This window comes from Musa acuminata, chromosome BXJ1-3 (genome assembly GCF_036884655.1).
Source record: "Musa acuminata AAA Group cultivar baxijiao chromosome BXJ1-3, Cavendish_Baxijiao_AAA, whole genome shotgun sequence".
NCBI classification, from domain to species: domain Eukaryota; kingdom Viridiplantae; phylum Streptophyta; class Magnoliopsida; order Zingiberales; family Musaceae; genus Musa; species Musa acuminata.
The window spans coordinates 35,466,087-35,485,151 of record NC_088329.1 but is presented as its reverse complement, the minus strand read 5'-3'; the positions used below and the strand labels follow the sequence as shown (position 1 = coordinate 35,485,151).

Sequence of the window (19,065 nt, the reverse complement as noted above, 5' to 3'; positions counted from 1 at the left end):
AACTTTAGCATTGCTTCATTATAAGTATGACAAAATTAGATAATCTCCATCAGATGTGCTAATTGATACACCCATGAATCGACACAAGTCATCCAACATGCGGTACACGGTGTACCATCTTCCCAACTTTAGATTGTACTCTTCTTCTTTTCTTCATGAACTGAATCAAAGTTCAAAGTATCAAATTAGCCGATATGACAATAGGTAATGTAAATTATTGAGGAAGAGATAAAATCATTAAACATGACTAGTGGGCAACCATACGAGGACATAATACAAGTGTAATCGTACACTATATAATTGTTTAAATCAAAGTATAATTATAAAACATAAGTAATACGCTATGCAATTTGATCTATCAAATTTGTTGGTTAAATTTTTTTGTAATATTTAATTAAGATTAATCCATTTTTCTTATAAATTTATTGGCATGGAAGAGGCACGGCAACTACATTGGCGCAGGGCCACGTGCTATGGTGCGAATCTTGAAGCCCAGCCCGGCTTAGAGGCTTAGCCCGGCCAAGTCTTTTAAGGCTTCGGCCTGCCAGGGAAGAAACCCTAATTCCGATCTAAAAGCAATTCCCTGCGCCGTCCGTCGATTCCATCTCCTTCCTCTCTCTTCGCAAATATATATAGAGAACCAGATCGTTTGCTCAAATATTCGCTGGTGTTTGTTGGGGATGAGTTCTCGTCTCCATCTTTAACTTCTTTGATTCTTTCTGACTTGCACGTATGGATTTATTTGTTGGCTGAAGGTCTTTTATCTGAGTGATGGGAGTGATCTTGTTTGTCTTTCAGTATGATCATCGGATTTGTGTGTAAAACATGTTCGAAATAACGTTTTTCTTGGGGTTTATGCTTTTGCGTTTCGAATGATGTTGTCGTTGGTCTTCTTGGTATAATCCGTGGATATCTGTGGGGAATTGATATGTTTGGTGTCCGAAAATGTGGTTCTTTGCTCAGCGGTTGTGTCTCTGCCTAGTAAATATGTGTTTTACTTGAAATGAAATTTAAGGGACTTTTCTTGGGTTTGGGTTTTCTGTTTGGAATGCTTGGCTGATGATGATAGCTTTAGGCATGAGCCCCAACAACATCTGCGCTCCAGGATCGTTGATGCCTGGGTTGTTGTTCGCAAGGATGAATGTGCCAAAATGCTAATCTGAGGTCTTATTGTTCGAATGTATAGGATTCAGAAATTTCTCCATTTTTTAATCTATCTTTTCAATTATATAGCCAGGGTAAGTGTTGCTGATGATGGTAGATATAGGCATGAGCCTCAACAACATCTGCGCTCCAGGATTATTATTTGCCTGGGTTGTGTCAAGGATTAAGCAAATTCATTGTTTTTACACTTGTTTTGAACTCTGTGGCGAGGAATAGAATGTAGAAGATGTCACTGAATCCTCCGAACAATAAATGCTAAAATACAATATGTATATAATGGATATCATCATCTTGTTGTGTAACAGTGAAAATTAGTCATGTCTGTTTCTGCAACATTTTGTGAAAAAAAATGAGTCATACTTTATTTAACAAAATATGCCTAACTAGTTTGGTTTCAGACACTTTCAGATAATGCTAAGATATAGTCTTACAAGGTTTACACATTAACCAGAAAGAATTCTGTAGATACTCATGGTGTTGAAAGCTAGACGAACTGATTTAAAGCCATTATAGCATTTGAACAATACTGAGTTATAGATTAGATTTTGAATGGCTTACTCAGTAATAGATCTTTTTTTGTTTTTAATAAATATCTTCTCACCATATCTTTTTATGTGAAATCATAAATATGTAGGAGCTCATGATGAGCATGATGCTTATTTTGCCTGGGAGAGTATTTATCAATTTTCCAAGTTTTTTTCTATCATTTTTTGCAATATGCCTTGGATGTATTCTGCAGCTGCAAGATAGCTGTAAGAATTTATGCATTGAATTCAGAAAAAAGAAGTGTCGTGGATAGCTGAAGTAAACTCATAGCTGAACTGTCAAAGAGCATATGCTGCAGTGCGACAATTTACCTGGGAATTTTAAGCGTATAAGATGACATTGGATATTCAAACAATGAGCATGAAATTTCAGTATATCTTCAACGCATATGACTTTTATATTTTGGCATATGTGACCTAATTATAATTGTATAGAAAAAGATAAAACAGTATTCAATTTTAGCATATGTGAACTAGTCAAATCTTTGTCAGCTGATATGATATTAAGATTTCATTTTTATAAAGTTCCTTGGGAAAGAAGATACAATTGTCCGAATTCTTGAAGAATCCTGACTTCTCCTTTTGGTTCCTGCCTTTTACTGTTAGGTTGGATATGTGGTTATCTGGGACTAGAACTGCATTGTTAGGTGGATACAGGAAGTATGCTTAATCTAATAATGTATCATATTTTGTGTAATTTGAAATTTTGGTTTATTCTTTATTTTAACATGTAAAGCATATTAGAAAAGTTTATATTTCATTTTATTGTTCCTCTTGCAGTTGATTTTTAAAAGTGTATTATAACCTAATATGCGTACTAAGGCATGCTATTTTTTGCTCATTGTGAGCTATGTGGAAGAGTGGTTGAAGACCAGCAGTTTACAAGTGAATGGTAGGTTTTATTTGCAAATGTTAGGTGAGGTCTACTCCGTGCTCGATGGCTTTATAAACCCAGTCCATCTTGAAATAAAGCCATGAGTTTGTCATTGTCCTGTAGGTTTGCATTCTTACCATATGGTCGTAGTTTGTAAGAAGGATTGATCACATGGGACCTGGTGGACCTCCTGGCCCAGGCCCAGGCCCAGGTTGGGGTCCTGGACCTGGGGGCCCTGGGCCTTGTGGCCCTTGCTGCGATTTACTCTCTTCATGGTTAGTTATTTTTTATTATCTTGCTGTTTAACATTTTATTCTCCATACAATATTTTCTTAGATCATGCTCTGGATCACGTCAACATATTGACGTTACTCCATCATAGTGCAGCATTGGTTTATTTAAGCTGTATCTCAGTAGAACAAAGCTGTTCTATTCGTTAACTTGCATCTTTTGTTTGTCTTTTTTCTAGTTTGTATCCTTGCCAAAAAGAAAACATTATAAACTCCAGTCCTTTCTTGCAATTATAACTTTTGGATTATTAGTGACCTGATTGCTTAATGCTTTAGGTCAGCAACATTTTTGGGTATGGTTTAGTTGTCTTTCTAGATTTTTCACATTGTTTCTTTTATGTAGATCAAACTACTGCTTTTGCCAGATTTCCTGTTTAAGGACTTAAAAGAGTGTTCGTTTCTTGACTTGCAGTTTTTCCTTCCTCTGCTGCTGCTGGTTGCTTCGAGACTGCTGTGGCCCGCTATTTGGCCGACCTCCTGGCCCTCCCGGACCACCCTTTTAATATGCAGTTGGACTAAATGGAGTCCTAGTAATAATGGGGGGGTATCAGTAAACGGCTCCTCGGAATCAGTCGGTGTTTTTGTGTACTAAAATGATCCTTTCACGCCAGTATATTATTGCTTCTGTTGTTTGGTAATGGAGGTTGATGAGGTCTTTCTTGTCGAGGAATTGGTAATGGATGATGCAGTTATCTTCGTTGAATCAATGGATATTGTTGGCATTGTGTAATAATATGCGCTGTGCTTTGACTTCAGTAGCTGTTTGCATCGTGCGATAACATTACAGGTTACAGATTACAGCTTAGCATTCACAGATCAGTTTTTTTTTACTATTGATTTTTTGAAAATAAAACATTATTATATTACTTACTGTTTTAATGTTAACGATTTTATTTTTTCGTTCGCATAGTCAGTAAGTTGAAGAATAAGATGAATAATAATAATAGATTTTATGTTTTCGTCCGTCGAGGCAACCGCTGCGACTCCGATAAACCACATTCTAACTCGTTTCGCCAATCTCCTCTCCCTGCTGCCAACAGACTGTCATCCATCATCCATGGCGGCTCGCCTCATCCTTCCTCCCACCCCTCTCTTCGCCCTCGTTGCCCTGCTGCCCCTCCTCTCCGTTCGACGCCGGTGTCGGCTAATTATATATTATCTCATATAATTAGAGTTTTTTAACATTTCAATCGTTAGAGTTAAAAAATTTATGTTTGAATCTCTTTTAACGATAAAAAAATATAACATGCGACAACACTTACAAAAAAAATGATATCAAAATAATGACAAACAAGTAATTTTAATATTCTAGTTATATTTTTAGTGGTGATAAATGATAACACCGTTAGGAGCCGCGAGGGAGCTGAGAAAGAGGACAACGTAGATGCCAATGCTATGCATCTACATGCATTGGCATCTAGACATCACTCGATAATTGTGTCGACGTCGACAAAAATGTGGGGAAGGATGATGCTCATCCTTTTTTCTCTCCTTCCCTGATCCTTCATCCTTCTTCCTCCTTTCGTTGCTCAACATGCGCAAAGGTGAAAGAAAAATGAGCGATATAGAATGATGCAGAGTTGTCAAGCATTACTCATCCTTCTTCCCCATCAGCGCCAACATAGATGCATAGTGTCGCTCAACATCTACATTGGTGTTGACGTAAATGCAAAGCGACATCGCTCAGCATTTGCATCGGTACGACTCTGCATATGCGGGGAAGAATGCTTGGCATTCACTTTGCATTTGCATTGGCACTACTCTGCATATACGGGGAAGAATGCTTGGCATTCCCTCTGCATTTGCATCGACACAACTCTACATATGCAAGGAAAAAGGGTCGCTCGGTATCTGCATCGACACCAAGACAAATACAAATGCAAAGTGTTGTTGCTCGACACTTACATCGGCCCCAACAACAATGTAGGTAAGGGCAATGCTCATCCTTCCCTCATCCTTTTTTTCTCTTTCGTCGCTTGGCATACGTAAGGGAGAAAAAAAGAACGAGTGATGCAGAACATTATCAGCACTGACACAAATGTAAAGTGACTGCTTTGCACCTATGTTGGTGATGATGTAGTTGTTGAGTGGTGCTTTGTATTTATATCTGTGTTTGAGATAGATGCTCAGCGACGCTTTGCATTTATATTTACGTCGACGTTGACATAGTTGACGAGTGGCACTAACGCATATGCTGAGCATCATCGACATCTGCATTGTCCTCATCCTCTAAGAAATTATAAAAATTATAATGTAACCTTTTAAGCCTACGACCGTATGCTAAAGTGTGACAGGGCTACTATGTAATTACACCCCTCCCCAAGGGCTAGAGCGTCGTCGTCGTGGAGTCCGACGAGGCCGACATGGGCGTCGAGACCTTCTACGACGGCTACCTCGCTGCAATTATGGTCGAAGAGGGTGCCGTGGCCCCCGTCGGCTCCGCCAACGCCCTCCTAGCTGGACGAGATCCCCCTCGCTAAATCCCAAGCCTCCTCCTCCTCCGCCAGTGGCGTTTCCGCTTCTCCTCCTCCCGCTCAAGCACCTGCCTCTCCTCCCCTGCGAACCGTAGCGTCTCCGAAACCCTCTCCGGCGGCCGCTTCTTCTTCGACTCACTCGGCGTCAGACGGTGGGCAGCGGATACGCTAAGAAGCTTGCTAAGGATCTAAAGTTGGACCTGACTGGGTTGTCTGGAGCCGGACCAATGGGGAGAATCGTGGCCAAGGATGTGGAAATTGCCGCTGCAAGTGCTGCAGCCATGCGGATCGCTCCACCGAAGGCCACAGTGGAATCTCGATTGGCGAAGTCTCCTACTTCTCCAGCCATCGAATTGGGCACTGTGGTTCCATTCATCACAATGCAGTGTGCTGTTATCTAAAACATGGTCGATTGCCTCTCAGTTCCGACGTTCCGGGTGTTTATACGATCACAACGAATGTCCTTGATGATCTTTACAAGAAAGTGGGTATTTTCTCAATCTCCAATTTCCTAAAGGAGCGATTTTTGATCGAGCTGTTATTAATTGCCCAGAGCTGCTTCGGGTTTGATGGGTGTAGACTAAGTCAAAGGGGTGTCACCATGACTGCATTGCTAGCAAAGGCTACTGTTGCTGCAGAGATGGTAAAAGCTTTAGCTACAACAGCAGCATCAACATTGCTGTTGCTGTGGCCATTGATGGAGGGTTAATCACACCAGTCCTTCAGGGTGCAGACAAGGTACTTCCACTCTCCTGTGATCTTGATTGGAGTCTTTGGACTTCTTATTTAAGGTTTGAGTGCTGGATGTATAGGTTGATATCTACTCATTGTCAAGGAAATGGAAGGAATTGGTTGACAAGGGAAGAGCGAAGCAGCTGCAACCTCATGAGTATAACACTGGTACCTTTGATTCTTCTCCTATTGTACAGATAACTAGTCCAGTTAAGTTATTTCTAAATTGGAGTTTCAGCACTTTTGCAATAACATATAAAATAATTTATTTAATTTAGAAACTTCCTTAAGACAATTGAAGATGTCAATGTATATGTGCCATCCCTAATCATGTGGATTTCCATCTTCAAAGCTCCATCTGCAAGTTGTCATTGTTGAGACATCCTAGTAGTTAGTGCACTTTTGCACAGTTGATAGATCTCATATTCTGAGTCCACTTGTGAACATCTTATATGTTGTCTAATGAAATAAAAGGAAATGAATTTTTTTAAAAAGCTCCGTCTGCAAGTTCAAAATCATATTTAGGGTGTTTCTGGACAAGGTCCATTATAGATTGATTTTTTTTTTTTTTTCTATTGGGAGTTCATACATCAGAAGGAATACATTATTCTGTCAAAGAGCTATTTGATGGTTGCAGTATTAAAAATCTTCTTTTGATGTCTGATGGCCATATATTCAACATAAGGAGCTATTTGACTCATAAACACTCCAAACATCTGTAAGTCATGTTAATACCTAATAGAAACCCATCACACTATGCTGCTATCCACTATACTGAAATCTCCAAGATGCATGCTTCTATTTGTAAAAGTTTCTCTGCTTAAACACACAGTTATCAGTTGGGTTCATCATGTGCAAAAAATAAGTCAGAGTTTGGAGCATGTGAATGGTGAATGTGCATAATCATTAAGTCAGAGCTGGCTTCTAATTATAGAGGAACATATTCTGAAACTTGAGGATGTAACTTTATTCTCATAAGCATATGGGATGCTCTAAGTAGTTTTAAATATATAATGGTGTATTTTATCTTATCAAAGCTCCAAGTTCCATGTTCTTATTAAGGGAAAGGACTCCTGTATGACCTTACATTTTTCAGAAGCTCTTTCATGGTTTGCCAATCTTATAGAATGGAACATTACCCTACCCAGTTAAGGGCTTAAGGCAACATAAATGTGGATCAGTATCGGTAAAGCAGAATGAATTTTATCAATTCATATACAATCCAAAATGTAAATTGAACTTTGTAACTTATTGATAAAATTCTCTTGGGTCAAATTAAATATAATGCGATAGTTGTGATATATAATGGATGAAGATACATATACAAAGCCTAACAAGTTCATTTACTGGAGGAAAGTAAGCATTCTTCTTTGGTTCGGTTCAAAAATGTTAAAGATCATTGAAACTAAAAGGAGGATGGAGAAAGAAGCTTCTTATCAGGCTACTAGTTTAAATCAGAATTTTTTTTGTATGATGCCCATCAAATGTCACCGGAAAAAATTGCACGTCATTACAGTTGATATGATTAATTTTTTGTTTCTTTATGTTTATGAATCTTCAGTCAATCCCAAATAGCTAATTGGTAATAGCAACTAGGAACATTTGCTTTCTTCTAGCTCATGTATGCGAGTGACATCATTGCACTTGTGACATTACATAAAATTATAATGTAGCCTTTGGTATATTATCCAGTTGTACTTTTTGCACTTCTGACTTCTCAAGATCTTGATTTCTTCTGTTTTTTTGGGCTTCTATTTTTTTTATTTATTTTTTATTTTTTAATTTATGTGTTTACCACCTTCATTTTACAATTTTTTTTAGGAATACATATTTTTAATTTTATTCATATTTTTCAAATAATTATATATTTTCCTACATTTCTGCTGTTCTTTTCTTTTTTCGGTTGGCATCCATCATATACAAATGCTGTACTCGCGTCTCCTTTTTTTCTTACTACTCTTTTGATGGTATTAGTGTGCCAACTCTTTCTTCAGTCTGCAGGTACATTTACTCTTTTAAACCTTGGGATGTTTGGTGTTTTTGATGCAATTTTGCCTCCTGGAATTGTAAGCATTGATCCTAAGTGCATCTCAACCAACTGTTGTTGCTACCGAGGATGGTAGGATTAGTTTAAAGAGTCAGATGCAGGTAAATCTTACTTTACAAACAGTAACCCTGTTATGGATCCTCTTAACTATCTTGAAATTATTTAGTTTGGCTTAATCCTAAAGCATAAAAGTGAAATCCTTGCAGGTGGATACTGCAGATCACTGTATCATTTATGGAAAGATCTCACCCTCGAAGTGCTGCTAGAAAATTAGTGAGTAGAGAAGCCATTGCACGATCCATTTTATTATTATCTGCAGATTGATGTGAAATTGATTTTTTTTCATTCAACCTTATCCGCATTTTTATTGTCAGTGACATTGGTATTCCAATAAAGTTTTGTTGAGCCAAGCAGGTTTCAGTATGTTGTGACATTTGTGTTTCTACTTCAGAATGACTTCCAAGTGTGTCATTTTTTGATCTGTTTGGAAAGTGTTCTATGTTGCCTTGTCATAACAATTACAGATTAGCAGTAATCCTGAGTGGTTGACCAGCCTTTGCATCAATCTGTGAGGTGTAGATTATAGCTTCTTATCCTCCAGTATCATTGATCCCCACAGATGGGATCGGATGTGCGGGGATAAGAAGAGACCTGACTCCTTGATTAGGAGGGCTCTAATAAGATCCTTCTTAGTCTATTAGTTAGAGATGGAGGCGTTGACTTTTCAATTAGGACCTCTCTGATAAGATCATATTTAGTTTCATGTTGACTGAACAGTTGACTGAAGACTTAGCTAATTTCTTCATTAATTTTGAGAGGATTAAACGGTATAATAAATTCTTAATGGCTAGTTTGGATCTTACCATCATAAACAACAATTTGGCACAATGAAACATATGAAAACAGTAGAATCAATTCTCCATGGCTGGGGTGGATCTTATCAATCAGAAACAATTGATTTGGCACAATGAGACCTATGGAAACACATTGCTTCGTGTGCAGGGCAGACAACTATTTCTCATTTCCTTGGGCTTTCTCATCCTCCCATTGCCCCCTATTCTGCTCTTCCAGTCTGCCGTAGATCACACTGATGCTGTTCATAAAGCCCACCAAAGTTTGCTAATGGATTCGAGTATAAACCACAGATGTCTGGCAATATATAAATCTAAGATCTCCTGTTACATCACTCTGCTTTCTGAGTGCTGAAACAAGGACCAACACTCAAGGAAATAGAGATACTAGTGTGATAAATACTATCTTACAATGGTGGATATTAACAATACTGAATGGTAAAACAGCAGTTCAATACCAAAAGAACACAGCTATCACCAGCACAACTAGTGCATGACCAATTCTGAGCAACAACAAGAAACCTTTAGCTGCCTTTGCCGAGCAACAACTACTTTGCATTGAACAGCAACCTCAATGCATTTCGCATCTTCGGCCTTGCCTCCGGCGACGTGCTGACGCATGCTAGGGCAACCTTCAGAATCGAAAGCATCTGACTTCGAACAGCCAACGACGTTTTCGCAATTTTAGGATCAAGGATCTGCTCTCTTTCACTAGACCTAGCTGAGTGGCTCAGTGCCCATTTGGCCAACTCAAGTCCATTGCTCACTGCTGGTTTCCCAGTCAGCAGCTCCAGTACAATGACCCCAAAACTGTAGACATTCCCAGCCATTGTCACCGTCATGGTGTATGCGTACTCTGAAACCAAAAAGATGAATCCATGATATTAGACAATCAGAATACCTAAGCCTCAATTCAGAAAACATGTCATCTAAAAAGAAGTGGCTAGATATATAAAAACCTGTAGTATATAGAAATAATTCATTGTGTTTCTGATTTATAGATATTACAAAACATGAGGTGCCATGGATCAGCCCCAGTATAATTTTCTTCTGTAAAACAAGCAGAAATGATTGTCTATGATACCTTTTTCTCAGAGTGCTTCTGATCTTATCATGCATGGAAGTTATAAATAAAGAGGAATTAGCTCATCGAAAGAGGTAGATTAGTTGGAACTCTTCAATGAATGCAAATTAGTACAGAGGAGAGTAAAACATGACTGATTGCAACTTGATATATAAAAAGCATTCATATTGAGAAAGGAAAATACTAAGCACAACACGCAGCAATAGTTCGTCTAACCATAAGAAATCTAAAGGATAAGAACATTAGCTTTGCTGTCTCACCTGGAGGAATATATCCAACCGAGCCAGCAACAGTGGAGAGACTCCCGGTACTCTTCGAAGGATCGATAACTTTGCAGAGCTCGATGTCCCCTATCTGAGGCTCCTTAGGTGACTTCATGTGGATCGTCTTTGTCGATAGATCAAGCAGAAGAACTGGCTGCGTGCACCCATGGAGAAATGTCAACCCTTGAGCTACCCCTAGCATTATGCAGTAACGAGAGGGCCAATCCAAAACATTCACCAAGTTCTTGTGAAGGAAATCGAACACAGTCCCCCTGTGCACATGTTCATAGAACAGGTAAGCGCTGTCTTCGGTCAACACATACGCCAAAGGAACCATTACATTTGAGTTGCTCAGCTTTCCTAACACCTCCAGTTCTTGGTGGAATCTATCATGGCTTCCCATTTGGAAAATCTTGTCAGTCCAATTCAGTTTCTTTACGGAGTAGCTAACCCCGTTTGGCATGACAGCCTTGTAGTAGGTAGAGAATCGAGTCTTCAGTATGATTTTTCTTGGATCACTGGTGACTTCCATTGTTTTGGAGAAGTCGATACTCGATCTATGTATACTGTTTGCAGTCACAAAGCAGCCATTAACAATCTGAAGATTGCTTTCTCCAAGTTGTGGAGTTTCGTCTTCCACCCGATAAAAGCGCTTGGAAGAGATTAGCAGAACAACCACTGCAACCAAGATTAAGAAAGCGACCATGGAGATAACCACGACGATGATCACAACAGGTGACCTCTTCTTACGTGACCCAAGCAATGTGTTTTGGCTTTCGGTTGAGCATATGAGATACCTGTTCCCAGAGGTGATGACAGTAACATAATTTCCAAATGCAGGACAAATTCCAGAAAGATAATTGTTGGACAGATTTAACAGTGTCAAGCTTCTCATGCCTGCTAAAAAACTTGGAATCTCACCAGTAAAACCATTGTCTGAGAGATCAACAACCTCCAATTCTGTTAAAGCAACGAGAGAGGGTGGTATGGATCCACTGAGTAAGTTATGACTGAGGTTAAGAGCTATCCTCAGGTTAGCAGGCATTGTAGGAACTGTTCCACTCAGCCTGTTGCCTCCCAGCTTCAGTTCTATCAGAGATGACATGTTACCAATGGTATCGGGTATAGAACCATCGAAATTATTACCTTCTAAGATCAAGTTCGAAAGACTCTCTAATCTGGAAATTGCTGATGGGATCACACCAGTGAGGGAGTTTTGGCTTAGATCTAGTACGCTCAAGTTGACCTTCAATTCGAAGAGCTTATCAGGGATGCCGCCACTGAGATTGTTCTTTTGAAGCTTCAATACAACCAGCTTTTGAAGGCTACCCAAGTCCTCCGGCAATTCGCCATGCAAACGATTGGATGCAAGATTTAAGAGCGTCAGACTGTTGCAGCCGCCGATCTGTGGATGAATCTGCGAGTCCAAATTATTGTCATTCAGCTCCAAGTACGTCAAACTGGAGAGCTTCCCAATCGTTTCTGGAATGGTCCCATCGAGTGAGTTCCCACCAAGCCGCAATCGGTAGAGATTCTGAGACAGATTATTAGGAATAGGACCTTGAATCTTATTGTATGACAGATCCACGGACACCAGATTAGGAGATGACAGAAGGTCCGCTGGTATCTCGCCGCTAAGGTTATTGTAGCTGAGGTCCAAAACCCTGACATACTTGGTCATTCCGGAAGGTATGCTGCCGATGAAGAAGTTCTGATTGGCGGCAAATCGAGAGAGACTCGTGATGTTGGACAAGCTTCTGGGGATCTGCCCGCCCAAACTATTAGAAGAAAGGAGCAGCGTCTCCAACTTAGAGAGCTTCCCGATCCCGTCTGGAGTCGACCCAGAGAGGTCATTCTGGCTTAGATCCAATAAGGTCAGGTTTTGATGACCACCGATGTCACTTGGGATTTGGCCATAGAAGGAATTCGCAGACAGAACCAGTTCCTCCAATCCTTGGCTCTTCCCAAGAGCAGGCATCTTTCCGGTGAAGCCATTCGCAGAAAGATTCAAGCTTTTCAATCTGGCGAGGCCATCTAACTGCGAATCGACTGCTCCACCGAAGTTATTGTAAGACAAATCCAGCGTCTCCAAAGAACTAAAACTCGAGAAATTTTGTAGAGCATCATATAACATATTGGAGCTGAGATTGAGTCGCTTCAGCCCATGCAAGAAGCTGCAGCTGGGGAAGAAGAACCCGGGGATGCCGGTCAAAGAGTTCGCAGAGAGGTCGAGGGACTCCAAAGTGTCAAGGCGGCAGAGTAGGTCGAAGAAGCCGGCAGCCGACGAGGAGTTGGGGGCGGTGTATAAGCCGACGCCGGAGAGGTCTAGGCTTTTGACCACCGAGGAGTTTCCTGAAGAAGAGCACTTGACTCTTATCCAACGACAAGGATTTGGGTCACTAGTGTTCCATTTAGCGTTGGGTAAGGAGCTGTGGAGGCTCCGGGAGAGAATCCCCATGATTCGTGTTTGCGTTTGGCTGAGTTGGGAGGTGGAAGTGTCAGCAGAGCTATGCAAAGAAAGCCAGGAGGAGAAGCACAAGAAGAAAAGAGGAAGGAAGAAGGGGCCATTATACCTCCCCATTTCTACCATCTCTTCTGTGATAGAACGATCACCTGAAGTCGGTGGTTTAAGAGGAAGGAGATAGGACTATAAAGGTGCGAGCCTCATGCAGAAAACTAAGGCAGGGACATTGACTGTTGGATGGATCATACAAAGCGGAAAGGGTCTTTCTTCAACCTCCTGTGTGTAAATGAGGAAGAAACATGCAACAGAGTCGAGAAGATGTGCAACAAATATCAAGAAGATAACACAAAGGCAGGATCTTTGATCTCTCTTCCTCTCCCTCTTCTAGATGGGCAACAGTTACCAAGGACTGGTGTCATATGGAAAGAGAGACAGACCGAGATAGGATTAAAGACTGGAACTTTATTTGTAGTCCATCGGGAAGATGCAGAGAAAAGAACTGGGAAATGTGTGTGTGCGTGTGCAGGTTTTCCACGCTTGGGCTCTGACAGTTGACTGAGTCACAGACCGGACTGGGGATTCCAACAGTAGCGTAGACTAGAGATAGGTGATGAGAGTGAATGCAGGGTGGAAGAGAGAGGCTTGACTTTGGAGGTCTTAACAGAGGGTGGAAGAAAGTGGGGGAGAAAGAGGGAGTCGGAAGTTTCTTTGGTGTGAGATGTTTCCTTCGGCAGCCCCACAGTTTGACCGTGACTTTGAATGGTCTCACAAAGGTGGTGGTGGTGGCTTTGGATTTCCCGGTCTTGGATTCCCACCACCATCCCAAACCGCCGGTTTGGGTCCTTTCCGCCCACCCTGAGCTGAAGTGGTGGACAAGCCGTGTTCCACGGACAAGGTTCCTAAGCAGCGATTTGTTAGAGAGATGTTAGCAGTCAAAAGGAGTTGTCTTCTTCGAGGAGATCTGAACATTCTCTGGAGTTGCAGAGTACCTCGAGGAATAGTTTAATGCACGAGGAGCTCTGTATTCCGGTAGGGAGATGGAGGTGGAGAAATGGTGATGGGCAAGGAGACCAGCTCGTGGAAAACAAGTACATCGTTGATTGGATCACATCAGCGTGGGGTAACCATGGAAGAATGGGTTCGAAGTTGGACTCGTAAGCAGGTCTGTCGCAGACTTGCAGGAAGCCATTTGCGTCGTCTCTAACATAATAAATGCATCCGTTGAAGATGTATGCGACTCAAACCATCTGAAACGCATAACGTAAAAGGTGACGGCGATAAGGAAAACGATCGAGGTGGATCAATCAGACTTGTTCTAATGTTGATACGCGAGAAAGTCGATACCATTTGAGGTTTTTGACACGTTCCTTGGACGTTTAAGTTAATACCCACCTAATTAATAACTGATATATTAAATTTCTTATATATATTTACTAGGATTAATTATAGATTATTCTTTGTAATTAGTTTTTATATTTTTCGAAAATTATATTTATTTTATTATATTATTATACACAATAATAGATTTTGAGTTTTGATAAGGTATTTAGTCCAACATTGGTTGAGGAATATGAGAACAAAGAACTCATAAGTATTTAGTCCAAATCTCTCTTGCCCTTAGAGGTGCCCTTAGCTCACATACTCCGAAAGAGCAAAATCGTACCGTTCATCTGTCAAAAACTTGATTGATTTTGCTTAAATCATCCCTCTACGTATTGTACAAATACGGATACATATAAGTATTACATCAAACAAAACAGATAATTCATCTATTTAAGAAATTAAAAAAATAAAAATATATTTAAATTGTGTTGACATCTCGGGAAAAGGTAATGGTAATTTTTATCTACACTAATTAGTGATGGTAATTAAAAGCAACAGATTGATTAATTAATATTATGCCTTTTGGGTTACTATAGAAAATTATGAATTTTTATATTCTAAGTAATGTTGAATTTAATTTCCATCAAAATCTTTTTTGTAAGCCAAACCAAACATTTATATTATTTAGCTGTGTTATTAAACATTAATCATGATAATATAAACTTAACTAATATTCCAACAGTGTTGTTTCTTAGATTTTCTTAATATATTTTTATTATAAAAACCAATAATAATTATAATTAGTCATATATGCATGCAATAATAAACTAAAAAATAATTATTGATGTATATGCTGTGTGCATCATAACCCTACTTATAAGCTAAATAAATACATTCTAATCAATCTCATGAACTGAGAAATCAAGAAATGTCAAATCATTCAAGGAATCAAATGAATGATAATATATGGTTGTGTCTTTGGCACTACCATTTAAAATAAACATAAGCAGTATAATCCATCATTTATGTTGAAATATTCATGCATATCAAGTTGACATGTATATAATATATCAATATTATTAGTATTGCTTTGTAAACCTAAACTAAAGGATTACTGTATAAGATATCATTTATGTTAATTAATTTTATATCAAAGCTTTAACAAATACACACTGCAAGTCAACAATTCCATAGAAAATAGCAATAAGAGCATGACTGCAGCTGTGATCATAAGAAATAGATCATATAATCCTGTTTGAGTCAATCCAAAGTCATGGTCAACGTGGGCCCACTGACGTCTACTTCTTCCCCGCCCCAACTTTCTATCACCTCCCAACCCAAGTCGCCCTACAAAGTCAAGTCTCTTCCACGTCGCATTCACTCTTATTTTCCAAAGCTGTCACTCTCATCAGCAGCTGTGACTCAGTCATATGATTCAGGGGCCAACCCAAGCACCACTCCTCCACAGACGTCCCCTTCGGTTCTTCTCAGTTTCCTTCCGCTTTCCATCATCTCGTTGGATCACAAAGAAATGTCTTCTTGTCTTTGGTCATCATCCTCCTCCGTCCACGAAGCACGAGAATGGAAAATGTTGCTTGTTGCTTCTTTGGTTCTGCTACGAAGACCAGAGAGACAGATAAGAGGTCAAACATCTTCGATTCTTTTGTGTTCTCTTGGTTATCTTCTCACTCCACTTACGTGTTTGTTGAAGAGCCGGGAGAAATGAAGACGTATGTGGAACCCTTCTTCCTCCCTCTTCTCTTCTTGTGCTTCTCCTCCTGGCTTTCTTTGCATGGCTCTGCAGACACTTCCACCTCCCAACTCAGCCAAACGCAAACACGAATCATGGGGATTCTCTCCCGGAGCCTCCACAGCTCCTTACCCAACGCTAAATGGAACACGAGTGACCCAAATCCTTGTCGTTGGATAAGAGTCAAGTGCTCTTCTTCAGGAAACTCCTCGGTGGTCAAAAGCCTAGACCTCTCCGGCGTCGGCTTATACACCGCCTTCAACTCCTCGTCGGCTGCCAGATTCTTCGACCTACTGTGCCGCCTTGACTCTTTGGAGTCCCTCGACCTCTCTGCGAACTCTTTGACCGTCATCCCCGGGTTCTTCTTCCCCAACTGCAGCTTCTTGCATGGGCTGAAGCGACTCAATCTCAGCTCCAATATGTTATATGATGCTCTACAAAATTTCTCGAGTTTTAGTTCTTTGGAGACGCTGGATTTGTCTTACAATAACTTCGGTGGAGCAGTCGATTCGCAGTTAGATGGCCTCGCCAGATTGAAAAGCTTAAATCTTTCTGCGAATGGCTTCACCGGAAAGATGCCTGCTCTTGGGAAGAGCCAAGGATTGGAGGAACTGGTTCTGTCTGCGAATTCCTTCTATGGCCAAATCCCAAGTGACATCGGTGGTCATCAAAACCTGACCTTATTGGATCTAAGCCAGAATGACCTCTCTGGGTCGACTCCAGACGGGATCGGGAAGCTCTCTAAGTTGGAGACGCTGCTCCTTTCTTCTAATAGTTTGGGCGGGCAGATCCCCAGAAGCTTGTCCAACATCACGAGTCTCTCTCGATTTGCCGCCAATCAGAACTTCTTCATCGATAGCATACCTTCCGGAATTACCAAGTATGTCAGGCGTTTGGACCTCAGCTACAATAACCTTAGCGGCGAGATACCAGCGGACCTTCTGTCATCTCCTAATCTGGTGTCCGTGGATCTGTCATACAATAAGATTCAAGGTCCTATTCCTAATAATCTGTCTCAGAATCTCTACCGATTGCGGCTTGGTGGGAACTCACTCGATGGGACCATTCCAGAAACGATTGGGAAGCTCTCCAGTTTGACGTACTTGGAGCTGAATGACAATAATTTAGACTCGCAGATTCATCCACAGATCGGCGGCTGCAAGAATCTGACGCTCTTAAATCTTGCATCCAATCGTTTGCATGGCGAATTGCCGGAGGAGTTGGGTAGCCTTCAAAAGCTGGTTGTATTGAAGCTTCAAAAGAACAACCTCACTGGTGTGATCCCATCAGCAATTTCCAGATTAGAGAGTCTTTCGAACTTGATCTTAGAAGGTAATAATTTCGATGGTTCTATACCCGATACCATTGGTAGCATGTCATCTCTGATAGAACTGCGGCTGGGAGGCAACAGGCTGAGTGGAACAGTTCCTACAATGCCTGCTAACTTGAGGATAGCTCTTAACCTCAGTCATAACTTACTCAGTGGATCCATACCATCGTCTCTCGGTGCTTTAACAGAATTGGAGGTTCTTGATCTCTCAGACAATGGTTTTACTGGTGAGATTCCAAGGTTTTTAGCAGACATGAGAAGCTTGACACTGTTAAATCTGTCCAACAATTATCTTTCTGGAATTCGTCCTGCATTTGGAAATTATGTTACTGTCATCACCTCTGGGAACAGGTATCTCAATTACTCAACCGAAAGCCAAAACACATCGCTTGGGTCACGTAAGAGGAAGATCACCTTGGATGAAGCGATTGTCATTGCAACGTTCAGCAGCGGTATCATCGTCTCCTACTCGTTGGCGACAATCGTATACCATTGCTTGTATCAGTCAAAAAAGAGAGACCAAACTGTAAGGAATTCTATTTTAGACGGGTCCTCGCCTTCCTTTAGGCTCTTCATCGAAAGAGTACACAGACTCCAGCGTCAGGCCATGTACGTAGAAAATGATGATTCCGAACTCTCCTTGGAGACAGCAGAGTGATGTCACCCACTTGTTTAGCTGTTCTCAGAATCACCATAATATAAATAAATAAATAAATAAATAAATAAATAAATAAATATATATATATCTTATGTGATTTAGATAAGAAAAGAGATTTTGATTTAGGAAGAAAAAGCTGATAGTTGGTTTGTAAAATTAATTTTGATTATCATGATTTTATGATATGTCGATCTAAATACCATGCTCTCTAAATTGATGGGTGTAAATCTTTAAAATTTTATTCCTCAATTTTTCTTCATAATTTTTTATTTTTTCATATGATATTGATATCTTCTAATTAATCTAGAGAGAGTCACATTATAATTAGATTACTTTATAGTGGAATTTGGATCTAGTTTGCTTGTGATGTTTTTTCCTTTATGTTGAAGGATTTTCCATATATATCTTGTCTTTGGTTTGTTAAATTATTTATAATATATTTGTTACCGAATGATATTCTATTTGATATATATTAAGTGAAAAAAGTATATTCTAATGTTTATTGCTATTCCAGATTAAAGATTCTCTATATATTTAATCTTTTTCTAATGAAATGGTATCAGTGTAAGATTGTTTGGATTGTTCATGTGTGAATAAAATGGAGAATTTAGGTAGATCATGTTCAAATTAACAACAACTAATTATTCTATTTAGAAGCCCAAATACATTTTGTGAAGATTTGTATGATTTCATTGAAGGGTGGGAGGCTAAATCAAGTGACAAAACAGATAAAGATTGGAAAAAGATGAATAGAAAAAATATTGGTTTGATCAACAATAGATTGACAATAGTGTATTCTGTCATGTATCTCAGGAAACAAATGGATATTCTTTATGGATAAAATTGATAAATTTGTATAAGAGAAAAACATCACATAATACAATTTTCTTGGATAAATTTTTTTATTTGATATATAAAAATGAAAGTAATATGGATGAGCATATAAATGACTTCTAAGATATTGTGAATCAGTTGAAGAGTCTGTAAGTCAATATTGAAAGTTTCATTGAAAGTAATAGGCTTGTATTCTTCTTGGCACACTACTTGATAGTTGAAAACCTTTAATATTAACTATTAATAATTTTGCTCCTAATAATGAGTAAAATCTATTCAATGAACATGGATTTGCTCTCCAATCTGATGCACTTGTTATAGAAAAAAGAAAAAGAGATACCATTAGAAACTTTTAAGATTCTGAAAATTGTGATAAGTCAAG

At 39.6% G+C, this 19,065-nt stretch overlaps 2 protein-coding genes, 1 long non-coding RNA gene and 1 pseudogene across 6 annotated transcripts; 3 read left to right on the top strand and 1 right to left on the bottom strand.

Moving 5' to 3' along the window:
- Nucleotides 1-579: 579 nt before the first annotated feature.
- On the top strand, nucleotides 580-3,628 carry LOC103978559 (uncharacterized). 4 transcript variants are annotated; one of them, XR_010492218.1, is made up of 4 exons: nucleotides 580-2,369; nucleotides 2,490-2,601; nucleotides 2,707-2,858; nucleotides 3,286-3,628. It is a non-coding gene; the product is annotated as an uncharacterized LOC103978559 (long non-coding RNA). The 4 variants fall into 4 exon arrangements; XR_010492221.1 differs by having other exon boundaries at nucleotides 595-730; XR_010492216.1 differs by having other exon boundaries at nucleotides 590-2,601.
- Nucleotides 3,629-3,930: 302 nt separating this feature from the next.
- LOC135638702 (dihydrolipoyllysine-residue acetyltransferase component 5 of pyruvate dehydrogenase complex, chloroplastic-like) lies at nucleotides 3,931-8,312 on the top strand (annotated as a pseudogene).
- Nucleotides 8,313-9,253: 941 nt separating this feature from the next.
- LOC135586157 (leucine-rich repeat receptor-like tyrosine-protein kinase PXC3) lies at nucleotides 9,254-13,369 on the bottom strand. Its single transcript, XM_065131116.1, has 2 exons — nucleotides 10,322-13,369; nucleotides 9,254-9,833 (listed from the first exon to the last, which is right to left on the bottom strand). Exons 1-2 carry the CDS (start codon nucleotides 12,912-12,914, stop codon nucleotides 9,526-9,528), a joined length of 2,901 nt encoding a protein of 966 aa, XP_064987188.1. The 5' UTR covers nucleotides 12,915-13,369; the 3' UTR covers nucleotides 9,254-9,525.
- Nucleotides 13,370-15,705: 2,336 nt separating this feature from the next.
- Nucleotides 15,706-17,982, top strand: LOC135637365 (LRR receptor-like serine/threonine-protein kinase FLS2). Its single transcript, XM_065150077.1, has one exon. It carries the CDS (start codon nucleotides 15,834-15,836, stop codon nucleotides 17,847-17,849), a length of 2,016 nt encoding a protein of 671 aa, XP_065006149.1. The 5' UTR covers nucleotides 15,706-15,833; the 3' UTR covers nucleotides 17,850-17,982.
- The last annotated feature ends 1,083 nt before the right edge of the window (nucleotides 17,983-19,065 follow it).